The 21,713-nt window shown below is 41.1% G+C and overlaps 1 protein-coding gene and 2 non-coding genes across 4 annotated transcripts in view; 2 read left to right on the top strand and 1 right to left on the bottom strand.

Annotated features, from left to right (window-relative positions):
- HDAC8 (histone deacetylase 8) overlaps positions 1–21,713 on the bottom strand; it is a 238,984-nt gene that overhangs the window by 214,920 nt on the left and 2,351 nt on the right. For both annotated transcript variants that reach the window (XM_061409713.1, XM_061409712.1), the window contains exons 3-4: positions 18,555–18,685; positions 15,730–15,871 (exon numbers count right to left, since the gene is read on the bottom strand). In XM_061409713.1, the coding sequence (XP_061265697.1) occupies positions 15,730–15,871; positions 18,555–18,685 (273 nt within the window). The remainder of the gene's footprint in view (positions 1–15,729; positions 15,872–18,554; positions 18,686–21,713) is intronic.
- Positions 17,108–17,179, top strand: TRNAW-CCA (transfer RNA tryptophan (anticodon CCA)). The gene has a single exon. It is a non-coding gene; the product is annotated as a tRNA-Trp (tRNA).
- On the top strand, positions 19,916–20,020 carry LOC133243663 (U6 spliceosomal RNA). The gene has a single exon (XR_009735203.1). It is a non-coding gene; the product is annotated as a U6 spliceosomal RNA (small nuclear RNA).

The following is a 21,713-nucleotide window of genomic DNA, read 5'->3' as shown; positions in this document are numbered from 1 at the left end:
TAAGAGTCCTTCAATTTCTGGCATGGGCGGATAGGGCCGTGCCAAAAGGAAATCACACTTGAATGACCCAATTAGTGTAATTCATATACCACTCAATAGCAAACACTTTCTGGTGCTTAGTACAGGCCAAGTATTACTCTATGTACTTTCCTAACATTACTTCATGCAATACAACTGCTTTGTGAGGTAGTTACTTTTTATTATCTCCATTTTATAGGTGAGGAAATTAAGGAACAGAGTTTAAGTAACTTGTTCAGGATTACACAGGAAGGTGCAGTGTTGGGATTCAAACCCAAGCAGTGTGCCTTAGTGTCACTACTCTTGGCCCCTCTGCCATGCTGTATGGTGACAGCTAACAGAATGTGCCCTTGGCTAGTCCGTACTTGGTGATCAACATATTGACCAGACTCAGGGATGTCAGTGGTTCCAGGAACTAGTCAGGGCAAGAGTGGACTGAAAATAATTAATGCCATGAAGGGAAGAGGTCTGAGTGAAAGGGTGCATGGATTACAAATGAATTCTGCGGAGGCTGGGGGCAGAGAATCAATTGTATTATGTATCCGAGGTAAGCTGTACTGCTGTTCTGCCAGGACCTGGTCAATCCATATGGCCTGGAAGATTGTCTGCCAGTAGTGGTATGGTGAAGGGGTAAATGTGGGAGAGGAGGATTTTTGAACGGCATTCTCCAAAACTAGTTATTTGAACTGTAGGCTGTGGCCAGAGAACAGATGGCTATGGAACTTGTGTAAGTGGAATGCCTTTCAGATGCATGGGCAGTAGTGATTGGTGTAAACTGCCTAATAGGGAAAGACGGATCCACCAGGAAGAAGGTGTTACAAATGCTGGAGAAGGAAAAATCTGCCCTGACGTTCATTAGGATGATGTCCCAAGAAGCTGAAAGTTACCTAGGTCTCTTTGTCTCAACTGTAGGAGTCAGGACTATACCAAAAGTTAGGTCAGATATGGGGTAATTAGAAGAACACTTTGACCAGGAGTTCTCAAAATGTGTTGTGCATCAGAATCACCTTAGGGAGGTGCTGGTTTAAAAAAATTTTTTTCTTGGGCTTTATCCCTAGAGGGTCTGATTCAGATATCTTCATTTTAGAATTAAGGTGCAAGTGGTCTACAGGCCACAGTACAAAACACATTCCATGAGATTATATTCAAGTTTGAATAGGCTTTGTTGGTCTGTTGGAGGGGTGCCCACAGGCACAGGCAACCCCTGATCCTAATAGAATGAGGCAGCTTAGATAATAAAATTCTGGACTGCCCCAGGATGGACCTGATCTTTATATTCTATACATGTACCTGCCGGTTCCCCAGGCAGGGACTGGGGTAAATGGCTATGACATCCTCAGGCTAGAATCCATTTCCACTGTCCCCTGAAATTCTGAATTCTACAATTGGGCCCATTTGGGAAGGATCTATTTGACCTGGTATGGGCTGGGTTTACAAGTCTGCCCTGGCTACTCTGGGCTACAACAATTTGAGCTCATGATCACAAACTGCTTGTCCCTCTCAAAGAAAGTGTTTCCTATCTTAAAGGTGGCCTTGATCACTAAGAGTTCTCATTCTCACTTGGGGTAATTGACTTTGTTTAGGACCAACTTCCTGGAGATGGTGGATGTAAGGGAGAGAGATCAAAAGTACCCAGGTCCTCCTGTGGCAGGATAACACTCCCCACCCATCACCCTCCTACCCATCACCCTCTCCCCACCCATACCCTTGTACCCGATTGCTGAAGGCATTAGCCAATGGTATAGACCAGGGCCATTTTTGTGTTTGCGGACCAAATTCCTTTCTCTTAAAGAGAAAGGATACTGGGGAAATAAAGATGCAGAGGTAGTAGATGAATTGCTGGTTGTATAAAGGGGTTGCTGATGCCTTCAATCATTAAAAAAAAAATTGTATCTTATCCTACACTATGTAAACTCTGTCCAGAAATATCACTTTCACACTTGGGGGCTTGGCTTGGGGATAGTGCTATTGTAATCATTCAACTATCACATAGCTCAGACATTCTGTGATGTCTCATTAAGTAAATTTGTCAAAATATTGCCCAGGTAAATATTCTAGGAGGTGGTAGTGAAAGTGTAAGTCGCTCAATCATGTCCAATTCTTTGTGACTTGAATTCTCTGGGCCAGAATACTGGAATGGGTAGCCTTTCCATTCTCCAGGGTATCTTCCCAACCCAGGGATCGAACCCAGGTCTCCCGCATTGCAGGCAGATTCTTTTACCAGCTAAGCCACAAGGGAAGCCCCTTACCAATTAGGGATGGTCCCTCTGTCTCTTGATAATGAGGATTCTTATTTGCCTTATGGGTAGAAGCTGGATCTAGCAGTGGAAAGGTGGGTCAAACAGTAGATTCTGGGTGCTGTTTGGGAGGAGTAGGGGTTTAGGGAATGCCAGCAGTGAAACTCTGACAAAGCAAATGGCCTGAGTCTTGAAACCAATAGTGAACAGCCTACCCTCAGTCAGGAGCAGCTTATAGGCAAAGGGGAAGTGGAAGTGTAGTGAGTGACAAACAATATCAGGGCTGACTTTAGCTCAACAGGCAGTGAGACCCACTGGATCAGTGACTTGCCTGAGCAGCTACCTAAAACACCCTGAGTGTAACCCAGTCTGGATATAATGTGACTTTTATCAGATACTTACTATGCACCAGGCTCTTTGGTAGACTCTTTAATGCAATGATAAGATTTAAACTCCATCACTCTCAAAGGTATGTACTATTATTATCTCCAATTTACAACTCTGGACACTGAGGCAGAGAGAGGTTTTGCAGCTAGTAATTGATGGGGATGGAATTCCCTGTGCAACACTGAACCACTGTAACAGACTATCTTCCCTAGATCTCATCTGATCTCGGGTACTACAGAAAAGGTTTGTTTATTTTGTTTCATGATAGGTCTGTTTTGCCGGTGCCAGGATGGAATGGGTGTAATGAGGAAATAATAAGAACATGCTTTCCATGGCTGAAGGAGGAGTCTGCCTTGGTGCTGAGGCAATGTGGCCAACACTGAATCTAGGCTTCCATTTTCATGCAGTGATTTGTTGGTTTGGAAAGGCTGCAGGTGGGGTGGTGTCAGCAGAGGAGGTGGTTCTGCCTGCTTGGTTAATGAGATATAGTGCACATAAAACACTCTGGAGAACTGGAACTGGGATGCAATCCATAGTCATTTACTCTGTGCATAAGGAACCAGAGCTCAGGAGAACAGAGCTCCGGTAGCTTTGACCCCAACCATCAGCTAAGAGCCAAAGGTTTTGTTCTACATTCTTCTTGTCAAGTTTGCCAAGACACAAATGGCTCTACCATTCACTGTCCCCAGGTGGAAGTCCCAGAAACCAATGGCATTCTAGGGGAATATTCTCTCCTCTCCTAGAAGGGAAGCAGGCAGAGGGGGCCCAGCTGGCACAGATCCTGTGCTGCCAAGTGGAAGGCTGAAATGTCATAAGATAAGATGGCAAATAAACAGAATTGTGGGAGGGAAGGGGAGGTTGAGCTGGAGATAGATGTGGTCTTAAATGGATTAGCAAAATGAGGTAAAGGAAAACACTGGGAGCTGTAATGCAGTCAAACTGAAAGAGATGAGGATGAGGAAAAGCCTGTCAGAATAGAAAAAGAAGATGTGATCTCAGAAAATTCTGAAGATTAGGAGTCACTATCCTGTGTTGGGTTTTAATACCTCCTAGTACTCTTGCCTGGAAAATCCTATGGACGGAGAAGCCTGGTAGGCTGCAGTCCACGGGGTTACTAAGAGTCGGGCACGACTGAGCGACTTCACTTTCACTTTTCACTTTCATGCATTGGAGAAGGAAATGGCAACCCACTCCAGTGTTCTTGCCTGGAGAATCCCAGGGACAGAGGAGCCTAGTGGGTTGCCATCTATGGGGTTGCACAGAGTCGGACATGACTGAAGTGACTTAGCAGCAGCAGCAGCAGCAGTATATGCTAACACAGAAAGAGTGAGTTCCATTTAATGGGATCTGGGTGGGACAAGATGGCTTCCTAAGAGACTGACTATAAAAAGCAGAATCAGAGAATTCAAAGAGGCCTGTGAGCAAGTGATAGAAGTGGGCAAGAGTCATTTCACACACAAAAAAGCAGAGACCTTGGGGCTGGCACTCATTAATAGGCAACCCAACTACTTCTCTGATACCCTCCTTGACTCCTTTGCTCTGGCTTCAAAAGAGGTAGGTCTCCTCCTCCCAAAGCCACTCATTCCATCCTCTCCTGCCTCCTCCAAGGCTTTCCTCCATTTCTTATCCTTCTCATATTTCCATTATTTCCCTTTCAGTCTATAAATGTTCTTAAAGCTCTTAGAACAAACCCAACAAGTCAGCCCTCAGCCTTTACTTTCCCTTGGCCACTGCCTTCCTCTTTCCTTCTCATTTGAACTTTTGGAAAGATCAGTGTTCCTTTCTTATCCATTTCTTTAGTTCCTGCTCAGCCCTCAACACTTTGTGTTCCTATCACTCTCCAGAAAGTTCTGTTACCAAGGTCATTAATGACTATATTAATTGCCAAATATGACTGACACTTTAGTTACTCTGGATTCTTGAGAGCTGTTGTCTTCTTTAAACTCTTCTGCTCCCTTGGGATTCTATGTGTGCATGCTTCAGTCATGTCTGATTCTTTGCAACCCCATGGACTGTAGCCTGGTAGGCTCCTCTGTCCATGGGATTCTCCAGGCAAAGATACTGGAGTAGGTTGCCATTTCTTCCTCCAGGGGATCTTCTCAACCCAGGGATAGAACCCAAGTTTTTTATGTCTGCTGCTTTGGCAGCAGCTTCTTTACCACTAGCACCACCTGGGAAGCCCTAGGATTCATGGTCCCTTTCTATTTTGATTATCTGGCCAGCCCTGATTTCTGCTTTTCAGCTGAATTCACTGGGGCTTCTTATACTTGCCTGTTACAAGTTGGTATTTCCTGGGGTTCTAGGCTCTATTTTCTTTTTCCCCTCATTCTCTGCTAGTTCCATTAAGTAATCCAACCCATTTTCCTGGTTTGTAACACCATTTCATATACTGGCAACACATCTGCTTCTAGTTCCAAATTTCATTACATTTCTAAATCTGGGGATCCAATTTTTTTTAATTAATTAATTTATTTTAATCAGAGGCTAATTACTTTACAATATTGTAGTGGTTTTTGCCATACACTGACATGAATCAGCCACAGGTGTACCTGTGTCCCCCGTCCTGAACCCCCCTCCCACCTCCCTCCCCATCCCATCCCTCAGGGTTGTCCCAGTGCATTGACTTTGAGTGCCCTGTTTCATGCATTGAACTTGGACTGGTGATCTATTTTACATATGGTAATATACATGTTTCAATGCTATTCTCTCATATCCAGTTTTCTTGGGCACTACTTCTGCTGCATACCATCATCTACTCCTGTTTACTGAGGTAGTGTACTTCAGGGGTTAAATACCCAGGTTGAAGAATTAGGCTGCCTAGGTTTGACTCTCATTGCCCTGCCCTAGTTCAGGTCTTCATCATTTATCAGTGAGAGTGTTGATACAATATTCAGTCCCACAACCTCTAGTCTACACCTCCTTCAATCCATCCTCTATAACACTGTCAGTTATTTTCCTAAAACACAAATCTAACCACATTACTTCCTAATATAATATTTCAGTGCTCCCCACCCCATTTCCTATTGCAGAGTTTCTCAAAGTGTGTGCATCAGAATCACTCCTAGATTTTGAAAGTGCAGGCTCCTATGTCCCAGTCCAAACCTATCTGATCAAGAGAAATTTGATCTTTGAGAAATCTAAAAATCTGCATTTTTCAATTTTGATTCTGATATATGTGAAGCCCTTCATGAGCCATATCCTACTTTTCTACCTCATCTACTGTCATTATCCACTTTGTACTTTAACCCTCCAACAATTTGTGTGGTTCCCCCATCTGCCAAGAAATTTTACATTGCTGCTTCTGCAAAGGCGGTTGTGACCTTCTGCAAGGTCCTTCATCTCTTTGTCTCCCTGGCACACTCCTTTTTATCCTTCAAAGTCTTCTTCACCAGAACCTCCTTGCTGAGAAATTTTACTTACTTTCCTTCTCTATAGCTGTTTCTCAACCAGTTTTTCATTATCACTCCTTCACTCAAGGAGCCTTTCTAGATACCTTTTCCTAATCGACCCATCCACAAAATTTTAATATCACAGATGTACTGTACACTTGTTTATGTACTGTGACCCTTTGGAAAACCATAAACTATGTAGCATCCAAGTTTTTTTGCTGCCCCTACTCCTCTACCACCTGCCCCATCAAAAATGAATGCTTTTTCCCTTGGGAGCAGTATCACCCCTGTTGGGAACACATACTGTGCAGCAGCAGACACTGTTAGCCAAACCAGTCTTCTTGAAGTTTACCTTTGGTTTCTCTGATAAGTCTTTTCTGATTCTTCTATCTCTCTGACCATTCCTTCTCAAGACTCGACTTTGTAGGCCTTTCTTCTCTTGCCTGCCTTGTAAACACTGAATTCCACAAGGCTCAGTATTTGAGTTTTTCCCCCTGCATTATTTTATACATGTTTTCCAGGTTATTTTGCCTAGTTTTAATTACCACCTATCATGCTATTGAAAAAGCATGAAAAGACCCTGATGCTAGGAAAGATTGAAGGCAGGAGAAAGGGACGACAGAGGATGAGATGGTTGGATGGCATCACCAACTCAATGGACATGAGTTTGAGCAAACTCCGGGAGATGGTGAAGGACAGGGAAGCCTGACATTCTGCAGTCCACGGGGTCACAAAGAGTAGGAAGTGACTGAGTGACTGAACAACAACAATGCTATTGACTCCTGACTCCTGAATTTTGCATCTTTAGTGAAGATGACTGTCCTGAGCTCCAGCTTCTTGCTAGTCTAAGTACAGGTCACAAATTGGCAGCATTTAGCGTCACCTGGGAGTTTGTTATGAATGCAGATTCCCAGGTTTGCCCCTCCCCCAAGACCTGAATCAGAATCTGCATTTTAATAAGATCCCTGAATATTCTGTATGCAGATTAAAGTTAAGACATCATAGGCTGGACCCCATTTCTGGCTTTCTAATAGACATCTTTCACTGGATGCTCCATAGGCACAGCAGTTCCCATCCCCTATTCTTCTTGGTTAAAGATAACACATTTACTCAGTCATCTATACAAGAAATCTAAACCACTCTTATCATTTGTATCAAACTGGTTACCATTCTTACCTAGTCTAGCTACTAAATGGCTGTTGAATTTATTCCCTCATCTATGCTCATCACCACAGCTTTCATCTCCTTTTGGAAAGATTATTATCACAGTAAGGTCCTAACAGATTTCTCTAGCAATATTTCACACTGCACCCCAATCAACTTACCTACCAACTACTGCCAGAATCATATTCATAAAATGCAAATCTGATCATGTTACTCTTCCTGACTAAAAATTCCTTCAGTGATTCCTTATTGTTTAAAATCGAGGTTCCTAACCAGGGATCCACATATAGGCTGTAGGAGATCCTTAGACTTTCTGAAACTGTAAGAAAAAATTTGTGTATGTACATTTTTCTAAGGAGAATGTCATATAGCTTTTATCAGATTTTTAGAGTGGTCCACAACCAAAATAGGTCAAGAACTACTGACTTGAAGGATCAAGTCCAAGCTATCAGCTTGGCATACAATGATCCTTCATACCTCTCCCACCTTACCTCTAGCTACTTGCCTATAGGAGCCCTTGGTTTCAGCTTTATTTATGGACTTGGAAGTGCCCTCAGCTTTCACACCTCTGCGCCTCTGTACATGCTGTTCTTAGAATAACCCCAAGGTCATATACACAACCAGTAAGATTGCAGTCTGGATTTGCACCTAGGTCTTTCTTCAAAGTTCACAGTCATTCCACTTGACAGTAGCTTGATATTTTATATTGTGGCCTGTGCTGTGCTGTGCTTAGTCGCTCAGTCATATTGAACTCTTTGCAACTCCATGTACTGTAGTCCGCCAGGCTCCTCTGTCCATGGGAATTCTCCAGGCAAGAATACTGGAGTAGTTTGCCATGCCCCGCTCCAGGGGATCTTCACAACCCAGGGATTGAACCCAGGTCTCCCCCATTGCAAGTGGATTCTTTCCCATCTGAGCCACCAGGGAAGCCCAAGAATACTGGAGTGAGTAGCCTATCCCTTCTCCAGGGGACCTTTCCAACCCAGGAATTGAACCAGGGTCTCCGCATTGCAGGTGGATTCTTTAAAAGCTGAGCTACCAGGGAAGCCCTATTGTAGCCTAGTACACACAAATATTAATACATACAACATATACTAGAATAAGTTTCATGAACTCCACCTTGATATATTAAAAAAAAAGGTGGTTGCCACCCACTAAATTGATACATTCGTGTTACAAGTTACTACCCTTGGTCCTTGGGAAAAAAGCTATGACAAATCTAGATAGCGTATTAAAAGGCAGAGACATTACTTTCCCTACAAAGGTCCATATAGTCAAAGTTATGGTTTTTCCAGTAGTCATATATAGATGTGAGAACTGGACGCATAACAGTGCTGAAGAATTGATGCTTTTGAACTGGGGTTTTGGAGAAGACTTTTGAGAGTCCATTGGACTGCAAGGAGATCAAACCTGTCAATCCTAAAGGAAGTGAATCATGAATATTCATTGGAAGGACTGATGCTGAAGCTGAAGCTCCAATAGTTTGGTCACCTGATGCAAAGAGCTGACTCACTGGAAAAGATCCTGATGCTGGGAAAGATTGAAGGCAGGAGGACAGGGGTACGACAGAGGATGAGATGGTTGGATGGCATAACCAACTCAATGGACATGAGTTTGAGCAGCTCTGGGAGATGGTGAAGGACAGGGAAACCTGGTGTGCTGCAGTCCATGGGTTGCAAAGAGTTGGACATGACTGAGTGACTGAAAAACAACAACAACCCTCATTTGAAAAACACTACACTAGCCCTTCACTGAGATTCAGGGAGTTCTCACTACTGAGAATTTATTACCTTAGCCCCAGCAGTACCAAGGTTTTGAGGCTTCCTAGGGTTACAAAAGTTTTCTTGAGAGGAAAGCATTTGCCAGTGAATTGACCACTTATATCAGTCCCCATTCAACCTACTCCTTTAAAAACTAGCACAATCCCCATGCAGCTAGCTGTCCAATCTTTGTGTCTCATGGATTGTCAAATATGTCAGCAAGCGATTCCATGCAAATCTAACACAAAGTGAAATTACAAAGCTTATAAAAAAAATGCAGGCTATTGTGAAAACTGACATGAAACTGACAGCAAGGATCTGGTAGACTAGTTTACAACTGAAGAGGAGAAAAATAAATAAGGATAATGATCTTAAAAGTGGTTCAAAAGAGAGCAATTTAAATACCAAATGACTATGGAGAAGCCCTCAGGAAAACTGATGAAGCCTTTGAATATTTTGGCAAAATCAACCCTCTTAATGATCATGCTGTAAAAGTCTCACAGAAGTGAAACATACCATCTTGAAATATCATGCAATTTTGTTACAAAAATGAGGTCCTGAACAAAAACAATCAATCCTGGAATACATTCTTGGTTTGTTATAAGAATTACTTAGCATTCAATTTTTATTAAATGAAACAAAAGAAATACATTTTATTAGTTTTTAGTCAGGTTAGCATACTAATCAAACCTTGCTCCATCCACTATTTACTCTAAAATTTTAGTCCCTCTTTTAAATGTATCCACTAAGTAGCTTTTTGTTTGGTACCTGCTGCTGCTAAGTTCGGAGAAAGCAATGGCAACCTACTCCAGTACTCTTGCCTGGAAAATCCCATGGACGGAGGAGCCTGGTAGGCTGCAGTCCACGGGGTCGCTAAGAGTCGGGCACGACTGGGTGACTTTACTTTCACTTTTCACTTTCATGCATTGGAGAAGGAAATGGCAACCCACTCCAGTGTTCTTGCCTGGAGAATCCCAGGGACAGAGGAGCCTGGTGGGCTGCTGTCTATGGGATTCTCCAGGCAAGAACACTGGAGTGAGTTGCCATTTCCTTCTCCAATGCATGAAAGTGAAAAGTGAAAGTGAAGTCTCTCAGTCGTGTCCAACCCTCAGCGACCCCATGGACTGCAGCCTTCCAGGCTCCTCCATCACTGGAGTGGGGTGCCATTGCCTTCTCTGTTGTCTGGTACCAACTGCCCTCAAATAAGAACCTCCTGTATACCTCTGTGTTTCCTCATCACCTAGCATAGAGCAGGAGCTTAATATATAGTTGGTTAAACAAGGCAATGGCTTCCTCCTCTGCCTTTAGTCTCAGTTCCCTCAGACCCAATCAGCATATTGCTACCCTCTAAAATTCTTTGGTAAATCCCCACTGGCCCCAGAAAAATGTCCAACTCCTCAACATGGTTTACAAAACCTTTATAATCTGGTTTTGCTTTATTTACTCTCACATTCTGACCCTGTTTAACAACTTGTAGTTCTCCAAATGCCCCATACTTTCCTGCTGCCATGCTTTTATTACTCCCTCTGTTTGGAATTCTCCATACCCATCAGTGGGAAGGCAAACTCCTGTGCCTAACTCTAGCATACGTGGACCCCTATTAGCCTCTATTAAAACAGCTTCCCACTTTGTTTCAAGTAGTTTTTATTATAAAAAGATTTATTAATAAAAGTAATATAATCACATTAGGGTAAATATATGAAACAGAGAAAAGGTACATGTATATCTCTGCATGTGTACACACACACACACACAGTATCATCATCCTCACAAAGTCAGTGGTATCATTTTGTTGTATTACCTTCTACAAATTTTTTCATATGCAGATGGTGAATGTATGATGAGGCTACCTGCCCTTTAAAAGCAAAGCCAACATTATACGATATGCATTTTTCTTCTTATGCAGTCATCCTAACCACTAGTTTTATTAGTTATATAATATTCCATCAAGTATACATGATGCAGTATATTACCTTAACCAACCCACCATTATTGAATATTTAGGTCTCCTTCCCCCATCCCCTCTTTTTTGGGTTATTATAAGTAAGAGGGGAGAAGGCAATGGCACCCCACTCTAGTACTCTTGCCTGGAAAATCCCATGGATGGAGAAGCCTGATAGGCTGCAGTCCATGGGGTCACTAAGAGTTGGACACGACTGAGAGACTTCACTTTCACTTTTCACTTTCATGCATTGGAGAAGGAAATGGCAACCCACTCCGGTGTTCTTGCCTGGAGAATCCCAGGGATAGGGAAGCCTGGTGGGCTGCTGTCTATGGGGTTTCACAGAGTTGGACACGACTTAAGCGACTTAGCAGCAGCAACAGTATAAGTAAGAGAAATTACAATCTTCATATACACATCTTTTCCATATTTTGGATTGGCTTATTTCCTTAGAATAGATTACCAAGAATAATAGATGTTATGAGTTAAGATCTTTCTTTTTTCAGGTCAAATTTGGTAGAAGTAAAATATATACACGTATATGCTGCTGCTGCTAAGTTGCTTCAGTAGTGTCCGACTCTGTGCGACCCCATAGATGGCAGCCCACCAGGCTCCTCTGTCCTCAGGATTCTCCAGGCAAGAATACTAGAGTGGGTTGCCATTTCCTTCTCCAATACATGTATATATAATGTTTCAATTTCTCATCCTCTAATCATTAGTGATACTATTTTTTCATGTTTGTTTACTGTTTCCTCTTTTGTGAATTGTCTGTTCATGTCTTTTGCTCATTTATCTGAATATTAGTGTTTTTAAAAAATCAATTAGAATAGTTAATAATTTCAGCCCTTTGTTTATATTTGCTGTAAATATCAATGTTTTTTGCCTATTTTTATTTTGGTAAAATTTTAGTTGCAAAAGTTAGAAAAAATCTCATTACACAGAATTTGAAAACTAGAAAAACATATTAAAAAAAGGATCATTTAATTCTGCCACCCTAACATAACCACAATTATCATTTCCATTATTTTTTTAAATATGCTTGTGCTTTACAAAGTTGTAACAGCAGTGTGCATACATTTTTAAAACCTGTTTTTTTCATTAACCCATAAGTATTTTTCTGAAATGCCCCCTTAGTCTTTATAATCATCATTTAATATAATAGTATAATACTCCATGAAATGGATATACAATTTATTTATTGCTAGATATTCATGTTATTTCTATTTTTTCAAATAAATCACAGGAAGATGCCCTGGAGAAGGGATAGGCTACCCATGTATCCTTGGGCTTCCCTGGTGGCTCAGCTGGTAAAGAATCCACCTGCAATGTGGGAGACCTGGGTTGGGAAGATCCCCTGGAGAAGGGAAAGGCTACCCACTCCAGTATTCTGGCCTGGAGAATTCCATGGACTGTATTCCATGTAAAGGTAAATATCTTTAGGTAAATAGCTTTTTTCCCATTATTTTGAATTATTTTCTTAGGAAACATTCTCAAGAGTAGATTACTAGATAAAAAGGGCATTAATACATGCTGGCTACCAAACTGCTTTCTTAAGGGAGTGATCAAAATCACAGTATTACTACCAAACTGAGTACCACTTTTTAAAAATTCTGTTACAGACAGGCTTAAAAAAGAAGTTACCTACTTACTTGCATTTCTTTGATTAGTAGTGATGAACATTGACCCATATTTTCCAGTTATACTTAAAACTCCTTTGTAAACTGCCTATTCACGTTTTTTTCCCCATATATCTTCTTACACATCATACTGTATGAATGTCTGAGAAAATGCAAATCTGACACATTTTGTCATATTTATGTCAACTATGCCTTTCTAGTCTGTGTTTAGATTTTATTTTTGAAATGGCCACAGAAGTTATTTTGGTTTTAAAATTTCATACAAATATGTTGATCTTTTCCTTCATAAGTTTTTTTTTTCTATTCCTTCATAAGCTTAGAGAACTATTCCCCTTTAGAAGCTTGATAAATATTCATTCATTCTAGTTTTTTTTTTTCTAATTTGGCTTTTTAATATTTAACTCTTCAATCTAGCTGCCACTTAGTTTACTACAGGAGATGAGGGTGTAAATGTTACAAGCTGTCACAACATCATTTACTGAACAACCCTTTCCAATCATTTCCAACACATCCTTTATAAAAGATTGAATTTTTATATGAAACAGTCTCTTTGGGAAGTGTACTATAATATCATCTGTCTAATCTTATACCAGTGGTACCAGTGTTTTCATTATTCTTGTTTTGTATGTTTAATAGCTAGTAACATTACTCTCTCATTACTCTTCTTACTCTTCTTTTGCAGAATTTTCTTTGAAAGTCACTCTTCTTTAGCTTTCAAAGATTACTTGCTGTCTTACCTCTAAGAGACAAAATTCTTGAGGGCAGAATTGGTTTATTTCTTTAGAATAGATGTCTAAGATTAATAGTACTGGGTCAATAGGTACAAACATCTTCCCCACTCTTAACACTTATTTCCAAAGTTTTCAAAAAGAGTGCCAATTTCACTGTAATCCTGTCAGCACCTGGATATTCTGAAATTTTTTTTTTCAAATTTTGTGGAGAAAAATGTAGTATGCTTTAATTTCTGTATCTCTGCTTATTAGTGGTGATAAAAATATGCTTGACACTATGTAGGTGCTTAATCAATGCATATTGAATGAATATATGGCATGTATGAATGTACATGCATTGGAGGGTGAGGAGATTAAAACAAATACTGTGGTTATAAATGATAAATGCTGGCTAGATGTAAGTTTGTGGACTAAATGCCTATAACCCATTTACAGAAAGATTTTAGAGGGGCCAAGAAGCCCCTGGAATTTGGACCTGAATTGGAGCAAGCCCTAGAGACTCTTCACTGCAGATGTGTGTTTCCAGGTAGGATCAGTTGAAAGCTGTCTGAAACAGTTAAAATAATGGTGCATAGGTATGCCCATGCCTACATGCAGCTCAGAAGCCACCATAATTGGCTGGAGATAGAGTGTGCTTCCTTTGGCAGCAAAACAATGATAAGAAGTGGCAGGTACCTGGGTATTCCACTGCACACTGGTCCAGGCCCCAGGAGGCCTGAAGCAGTGAATTTAAATATATAAACTTCTCCAGTGCTATACACAGAAACTAGATCTGACTTGTAGGACTAGGCATTTCCCATGAAACAACACTACTTTTCTTCTCAACTTGCTAAGTATGAGAAGGCATAGAAGTCCTTGGTTCAGAGGTGCTCGGTTTTATCCCTTTGATCTATAGCTTGAAGGAGATAGGGTCATTTTTTCCTTCTAGAGATCACTGTCTTGACTTTGAACTTTTTAACAGGGTAAAAACTAACAAAAAGCAGGTTATCTCTATGTTTTTAAGGGCATACAGAACTGATTACTAAACACTGCTTCTCTTTGTTCCATTGCCTCAGTAGTGGATTCTAGTAGTAAACTTACTCAAGAATTTCCTTGGTCATGAAATCTATTCACGTGATGAAAAGAATTCTATATTATTACCTTAACCTGCATATGCTGAAACTGTGCTCAAGGTTTTATTCTGAAAGATAAAATGCTGTCTCTAAACTCAAGAGCCCTGGAGTAGCAAGGTCATGGCACACGGTATGAACAATTGGTATGTGAATGATGCATTGGCAGTTAACTACTACTGCTGCTTCATTTCACTCAAACAGCACATTGATAAGTTCAGTTTTTAAAATCTTTCTCCTGCCCGGGGCAGGGGGGTAAATTAGGATTTTGGGATTAACAGATACACATACTACATACTATATATAGAATAGGTAAACAAGAAGGACCTACTGTATAGCACAGGAAACTATACTCAGTATCTTGTAATAACCTATAATGGAAAAGAATCTGGAAAGTGTAACTAAATCACTTTGCTGTACACTTGAAATTAACACAACATTGTAAATTAACTATACTTCAATAAAAATAAATAAAATTCTTCTCCTCCAACACGTACTACAGACATTTTAAGTGACATGCCAAATGCTAAATAATACTCAGAAGTCCTTGTTAGACACAGAGTACAACTGTTTGAAATGTTAAACTCCAAAAGGACTTTTCCTGTAACTCCAAGTAGCACCCAATAGTTGTTTCATGAGCCCTTTCTCCTTAGAAAAAAATCTAGCTCCAGCTGCCACTTTGCTCAGAGATAGCAGCATAAATCTCCTTTTTAATTCTTCAGCCATTTGTTTTAAATCTATTCTCATCCATTCTTAACCTATTCAAAAATCTGCTTGCTGCTCCTTTCTAGAACTAGCTCTATAATTCACCTCTTCCAAGACTTCCACAATTAACTGCTCCTTATTACTGAATACAGCTCATACACATATTCAATTTGGTACCAAAATTGATGTCGCTCCCTAATTATTCTAGTTTTATTAATGTTTCTAGAGTTCCTTGGAGATAGGGCAATTTCTAGAAAGCTTAGAAGGAATTTAGGAATTGTCTAGATATACTTATCTACTATTATAAATCTACTATTTATATCCTTTGTTCTCCCTATTTTCCTGATGAAGAGACTGAGACTTAAAGAGACTAATCTATCCAAGTCAGTCAGCCAAGTTTGTAGAGAAACTAGGCACAAAGCCCAGGTATCCTGACTTTCAATAGTACACTTTCCACTATATTATGTCATCTTTTTTTTATTTTACTTATATCTCTTCAGAATACCTAGCTAAGTGCCACACACACACACGCACGCGCGCACACACACACACATCTCTCAATAAATGCCAATATAATAAACATAAGAGTTTACATAAATGAAAAGCTGATTCAAGGAAAGAGGTAGAAAGCAGAAAGGTCATTATCTTACTTCTTTGCATGATGCCACCCTCCAGACCAGTTGATTGCTACTTTGCACATTCCATCAATCAGGCACTGGGCAGCTGTGATTGTAGCCCCTCCTACAGCTGCTGCATAGTCGAATATTCCTTCAGTGGCTGGGCAGTCATAACCTTCAGGCAAACATCAGAAGAGCTTGTTAAAAGATAAACTGGAAAAGGAGGGGTGTAATATTATGATTTATAATAAGGAGTATATAGTTAACCCTTGAACAACATGGGATTGAACAATGCAGACCCACTTATAGGTGGATTTGTTTTTTCAACAGAAAATACTACAGTACTACACCATCACTGGTAGGCTGAATCCCTGGATGCAGAACAGCAGATATGGAGGGCCAACTATAAGTTATACTAAGATTTTCAACTGTGCAGAGGGTGGCTACCCCTAATCCATGGGTTAAAGGTCATGTTCCCAGTTTCTGGCACAGAACTCCTAAAATTCTTGGAATTCCTAAATGATGAGTCAGAGACATATTTTGGTTATATTAATGAGGTGACTTGTGGACCACAACTAAGGATGGGGGTTGGTTGCCAGCAGAACCAGGCATACGAGGCTTGGAACTGTCAGTTCTACCTCCTGATCTCCTGTGTGAGGGAAGAGAAACTGGAGCTTGAGTTTGTAAGAAATTAATAAACAGAAACCTCAATTAAACAGAGTCAGGAGACCAGAAGGGGGAGCTCTCACACTCTGAAATAATAATAAAGTTTAACAAGAAAGACTTCTTTCCTGGCAAGGACTCAAGTCAATAAAAAGCCAGGGACTCTCTTTCCTTTTTTTTTTTTTTTTGTTACTATAGCCCTCCCAGCTTCCTTTCCTTCTCCATAAGAGTGTTCTTCCCTAGCCATGCAAGACATTGCACATGGCTTGCTATGGTTGCAGACCCCAAATTGCAATTCTCTGCTGCTCCCAAACAAACCCATGGTTGATGGAGAAATATCTGGCAGCCTATTTGTTTAGGTCAACAAGTTCAATCACCAATTGGCCAATGACTTTAATCAAGCACGCCTATGTAATGAAGCCTCCATAAAAACCCCAAAGAAGAGGGTTTGGAGAGTTTCTGGGTTGGTAAACACATAGAGATTTGGAGAGAGTGGCATGCTTGGAAAGGGCATGGAAACTCTGTGCGCCTTTCTCATACCTTGACTTCCTGCATCTCTTCCATCTGGCTGTTCCTGAGTTATATCCTTTTATCATTAACTAGTAATCTAGTGACTATATGGGTTTCCTAGGTTCTGTGAGCCGCTCTAGAAAATTAATTAAATCCAAGGGCGGGGGAAAGGTCATGGGAATTTCTGATTTACAGTTGGTTAGAAGTAGAGTTAACAACTTGGACTTATTTCGGGGCTTCCCTGGTGGCTCAGAGGTTAAAGCGTCTGCCTCCAGTGCAGGAGACCCGGGTTCAATCCCTGGGTCGGGAAGATCCCCTGGAGAAGGAAATGGCACCCCACTCCAGTACTCTTGCCTGGAGAATCCCATGGACAGAGAAGCCTGGTAGGCTACAGTCCACGGGGTCGCAAACAGTCGGATACGACTGAGCGACTTCACTTTCACTTTGGCATCTTGAGTTGGTGAGATTGTTAGAACCTCTGATTTGCAGCTTGTCAGTCAGAGCACAGGTAGCAGCTTGGGTTTGCAATTGGTGTCTGATGTGGAGTGAAGTCTTGTGGGACTGAGCACTTCACCTGTGGAATCTGATGCTATCTCCACGTAGATAGTGTCAGAACTGAGTTGAATTGGAGGACGCCAAGCTGGTGTCCTGAGCATTGTTTGGTGGTGTGGAGGCAAATTCCTTCCTCCATACATTGGAATTGGGTCTACAACATATCCTACCAAGAAGCTACTGTGCTAACATCAGCTCCAAATGAGAGATAAATGTCTTCAATGTGTTAGAGCTAGAAAGGCTAAACTTTCAAGATTAACTAGTCACATCTTATAGATGAGGAAACTGAGGATTGAGAGGTGATATGTCATATCAGTGATGACACAGAGCCAGGTATAGGACCCTCTGGTGTCTTAAGCTCCCACCTCCACCTTCCACACATACCTCCAGTCCAGTGTTTTTCTACTAAATCATACTGTTTCTCTAGACTATCCTATTGGCCACTTACGGTTCTTTAAAAATGCAGCTGTTTAATGAGAAATAAGGTATCAAACTTACCCAGAACATAAATCTATATTGAAGTTAAAATACAAAAATACAAGGTCACAGGACAGTTAAATCAGTGTACATATAGACTGACCCAGTCTGGGCACTGCTATTAGGACCTAAGCAACTGAAAGGTTTTACTCTATTTGATCCATCATTAATTTTGCTCAATTCATATGGGAGTGTAGTTAAACTAAGAGATTAATATTGTGGTTAACACATTAGTTGTTAATTTGAAAGTTTTAAAGATCATCATTCAAGTTATAAGGGCTTCCCTGGTAAAAAATCTGCCTGCAATGCAGGAGACCCCGGTTTGATTTCTGGGTTGGGAAGATCCCCTGGAGAAGGGATAGGCTACCCACTCCAGTATTCTTGGGCTTCCCTGGTGGCTCAACTAGTAAAGAATTCTCCTGCAACGCGGGAGACCTGGGTTTGATCCCTAGGTTGGGAAGATCCCCTGGAGAAAGGAATGGCAACCCACTCCAGTATTCAGGCCTGGAGAATTGCATGGACTGTATAGTCCATGGGGTTGCAAAGAGTTGGACACGACTGAATGACTTTCACTTTGCAAGTTATAAAAGATGAAGTAGTTATGATCTATAGATGGAGGTTGTCCATCTCCCATCATTGCCTGGTAATGACTTTACCTAGTCCATATTCTATGGAGTCTGGATGATCATCATCTCCATCTTCGCTAACCTTCTGGAGATGCTGCAGATAGGCATCGGTATGGAAGCTGGCCATCTCCTCCATGGAGGCCACTTTGGGCTTAACTATCCTAATAATAACAGAGAACAAAGAGAGGTGAGTGAGTCAGATTCAGAGTATGCCAAAACCTGGAAGCAGGAGCCAAAACTTCCAGCTTCTGGTTCCAGGGGGCTGAAACAATAAACATGTTCCTCCACTGCACTGCAGTCTACATTTTCTCACATCCACTGCATTAAATAGGGGTGACAGGATAGATATGTCCCTAAAGTTTAAAGGTAGGTAAAAAAAGAGTAATTATATTAAAATTAAGTAATCAGGTATCACACAAACTTTGCTCTGTGAGTTACAACTTTCATGACAAACCAGTAGGAAGAAATATTTTCATTTGAATCAGTTTTCCTAATTGGGCAAATACAATTCTTTCAACTAAAATTTTACTTTACTGGACAGCTGAATTGTCATGAATTTTGAATTTGGAGTCAGAGAACTGGGTTCCCATCATGATTACCAGCTCTATAACCTCAGATAGGATGGCCATTCTGTTGTTCAGTTTCCTCATCTGTAAAGTGGGGGTATCTTAAGGAACTTATGTGAAGATTAAATGATAACATACATGAAAATGCTTTGTGGATAACTCTCATTATTATTAATAGTAAAGGATAAAAAACAGGCAACCAAAAATGTAGAAATTTCTGTATCTGGTCACTCACATCTGCCTCTGAGAGGAAGGAGAAAACAGGCTGACTAGACTTCACTCAGAAGTTCTCAACCAACTGTTCACAAGAAGTGAAAAATAGGAGTAATGGAGAGAATACAGGGCACTAACCTAACAAAAAGGACTTAACCACCTCTAACTTCTAGCTGCCTAGGCCCTGTATCCTCTTCCTGACTCTCCAACTGCCACTACTGCTCTCTAGGCTTTGCCACTCAAAGGGTGGTCTATGGACCAGCAGCAGCAGCACCTGGGAGCTTGTTAGAAAAGCAGAATTTCAGCCTCCCATCAGACTTATTGAATCAGAATTTGTACTTTAGGGCTTGCTTCAGCCAGAGAAGGCAATGGCACCCCACTCCAGTACTCTTGCCTGGAAAATCCCATGGACGGAGGAGCATGTCCATGGGGTCGCTAAAAGTCGGACATGACTGAGCAAATTCACTTTCACTTTCCTGCATTAGAGAAGGAAATGGCAAGCCACTCCAGTATTCTTGCGTGGAGAATCCCAGGGACGGGGAGCCTGGTGGGCTGCCCTCTATGGGGTTACACAAAGTCGGACACAACTGAAGCGACTTAGCAGCAGCAGTAGCTTGCTTCAGCAATACATATACTAAAATTTGAATGACACAGAGAAGATTAGCATTGTCCCTGCACAAGGATGACACTCAAATTTCTGAAGCATTCTATATTTTTGGATTGGAAGTTTTGGATTAGCAGATGCAAAGTATTATACATACTCTTCCTAGGTGGCTCAGTGGTAAAGAATCTGTCTACCAATGCAGGAGTTACAGAAAATGAGGGTTCAATCCCTAGGTTGGGAAAAATCCCCTGGAGGAGGAAATGGCAACCCACTCCAGTATTCTTGCCTGGGGAATCCCCATGGACAAAGGAGCCTGGTGGGCTACTGTCCATGGGGTCATAAAGAGTCAGACATGACTGAGAAACTAAGCACAGCATATCTGAATCACTTTGCTGCACATCAGAAACTAAATAATATTGTAAATCAACCATAATTCAATAAAATAAAATTTTAAAAAAATCTGTATTTTAACAAGGTGATTCCTATGCACATTCAAGTTGAAAATGAATGACCTAGGCCACAGGGAGGCAGTAGTGGGTTTTTTTTGTTGCTGAAAGGAACATGCCCATGAGTCTTTCATGAATTAATATGGTTATGTAGGCTACTATCATTATCAAGCAGTCTCAGCCTTAAAAATTAAATACATATAGCCAAGATCCAAGGAGTCTTGCTTCTTCTTCAAGAATACATAGTCACACTCTTAGAGGTGATATCTCTGTTTATTAAAATAAAAATTTTATGGTTTCTTGTACCATGTTTCCCAGCCCTAATTGCTCCCTCTTCTAATACTCTTCCTCTTGTGTATGGTAGTCACTCAGTCATGTCTGACTCTTTGCGACCGCATGGACTGTAGCCCACCAGGCTCCTCTGTCCATGGTATTCTCCAGGCAAGAATACTGGAGTGGCTTGCCATTTCCTTCTCCAGGGGAACTTCCCAACCCAGGGATCAAACCTGGGTCTTCTTTTTTTTTTTTTTTTTCACATTGCAGGCAGATTCTTTACCACCTGAGCCACCAGGGAAGCCCCCACTCTTCCTCTTAACAAATCCTTACTAAAAGCCTCCCTACTTAACAAGAAAGACAGTTTTATTTTTCTTTGATTTCTTGCTTGTCTTAAATTAATTTTTTAAATGCTAAATAACTTTAATGAAAGGCAAGTAGTTTCTCTATTTACTGAACATATAGGTTAAAAAATGGTTGAAAAACATTCATAAAGAGGATACTCAATAAATGATTTTGTTAATAATAAGGATAAAACTTACACTACCATTTGGGAGATAAATGAAGCATATCACACTAGCAAGCATAGACAGATGCTCACCTAATTGCCCAGGCAATGTCAGAAATACCCCTACAAGTGTCAGGGTTATATTTACTCTTATCATGACAAACAGCAAGTTCAATTTTTTTTTTGGTTTGTTTTTAAAGAAGCACTTAGCTCTGTGCTGAATTCCAGCCTTCACTCCAGGAATTTCCTTTGGTTTTGACTGTCTCTAGGCTCATGGCACCCCACTTCAGTACTCTTGCCTGGAAAATCCCATGGATGGAGGAGCCTGGTGGGCTGTAGTCCATGGGGTCGCTAAGAGTTGGACACGACTGAGCGACTTCACTTTCATGCATTGGAGAAGGAAATGGCAGCCCACTCCAGTGTTCTTGCCTGGAGAATCCCAGGGACGGGGGAGCCTGGTGGGCTGGGGTCGCGCAGTTGGACACAACTGAAGCGACTTAGCAGCAGCAGGCTCATCATTTAAGTTTGGTGGTGGTAATGGTATGCCTGCTAAGTCACTTCAGTCATGTCCGACTCTGT

Source organism: Bos javanicus, chromosome X (assembly GCF_032452875.1).
Source record: "Bos javanicus breed banteng chromosome X, ARS-OSU_banteng_1.0, whole genome shotgun sequence".
Lineage (NCBI taxonomy): Eukaryota > Metazoa > Chordata > Mammalia > Artiodactyla > Bovidae > Bos > Bos javanicus.
The sequence above is the reverse complement of the archived record's forward strand: the minus strand, read 5'-3'. Positions and strand labels throughout refer to the sequence as shown.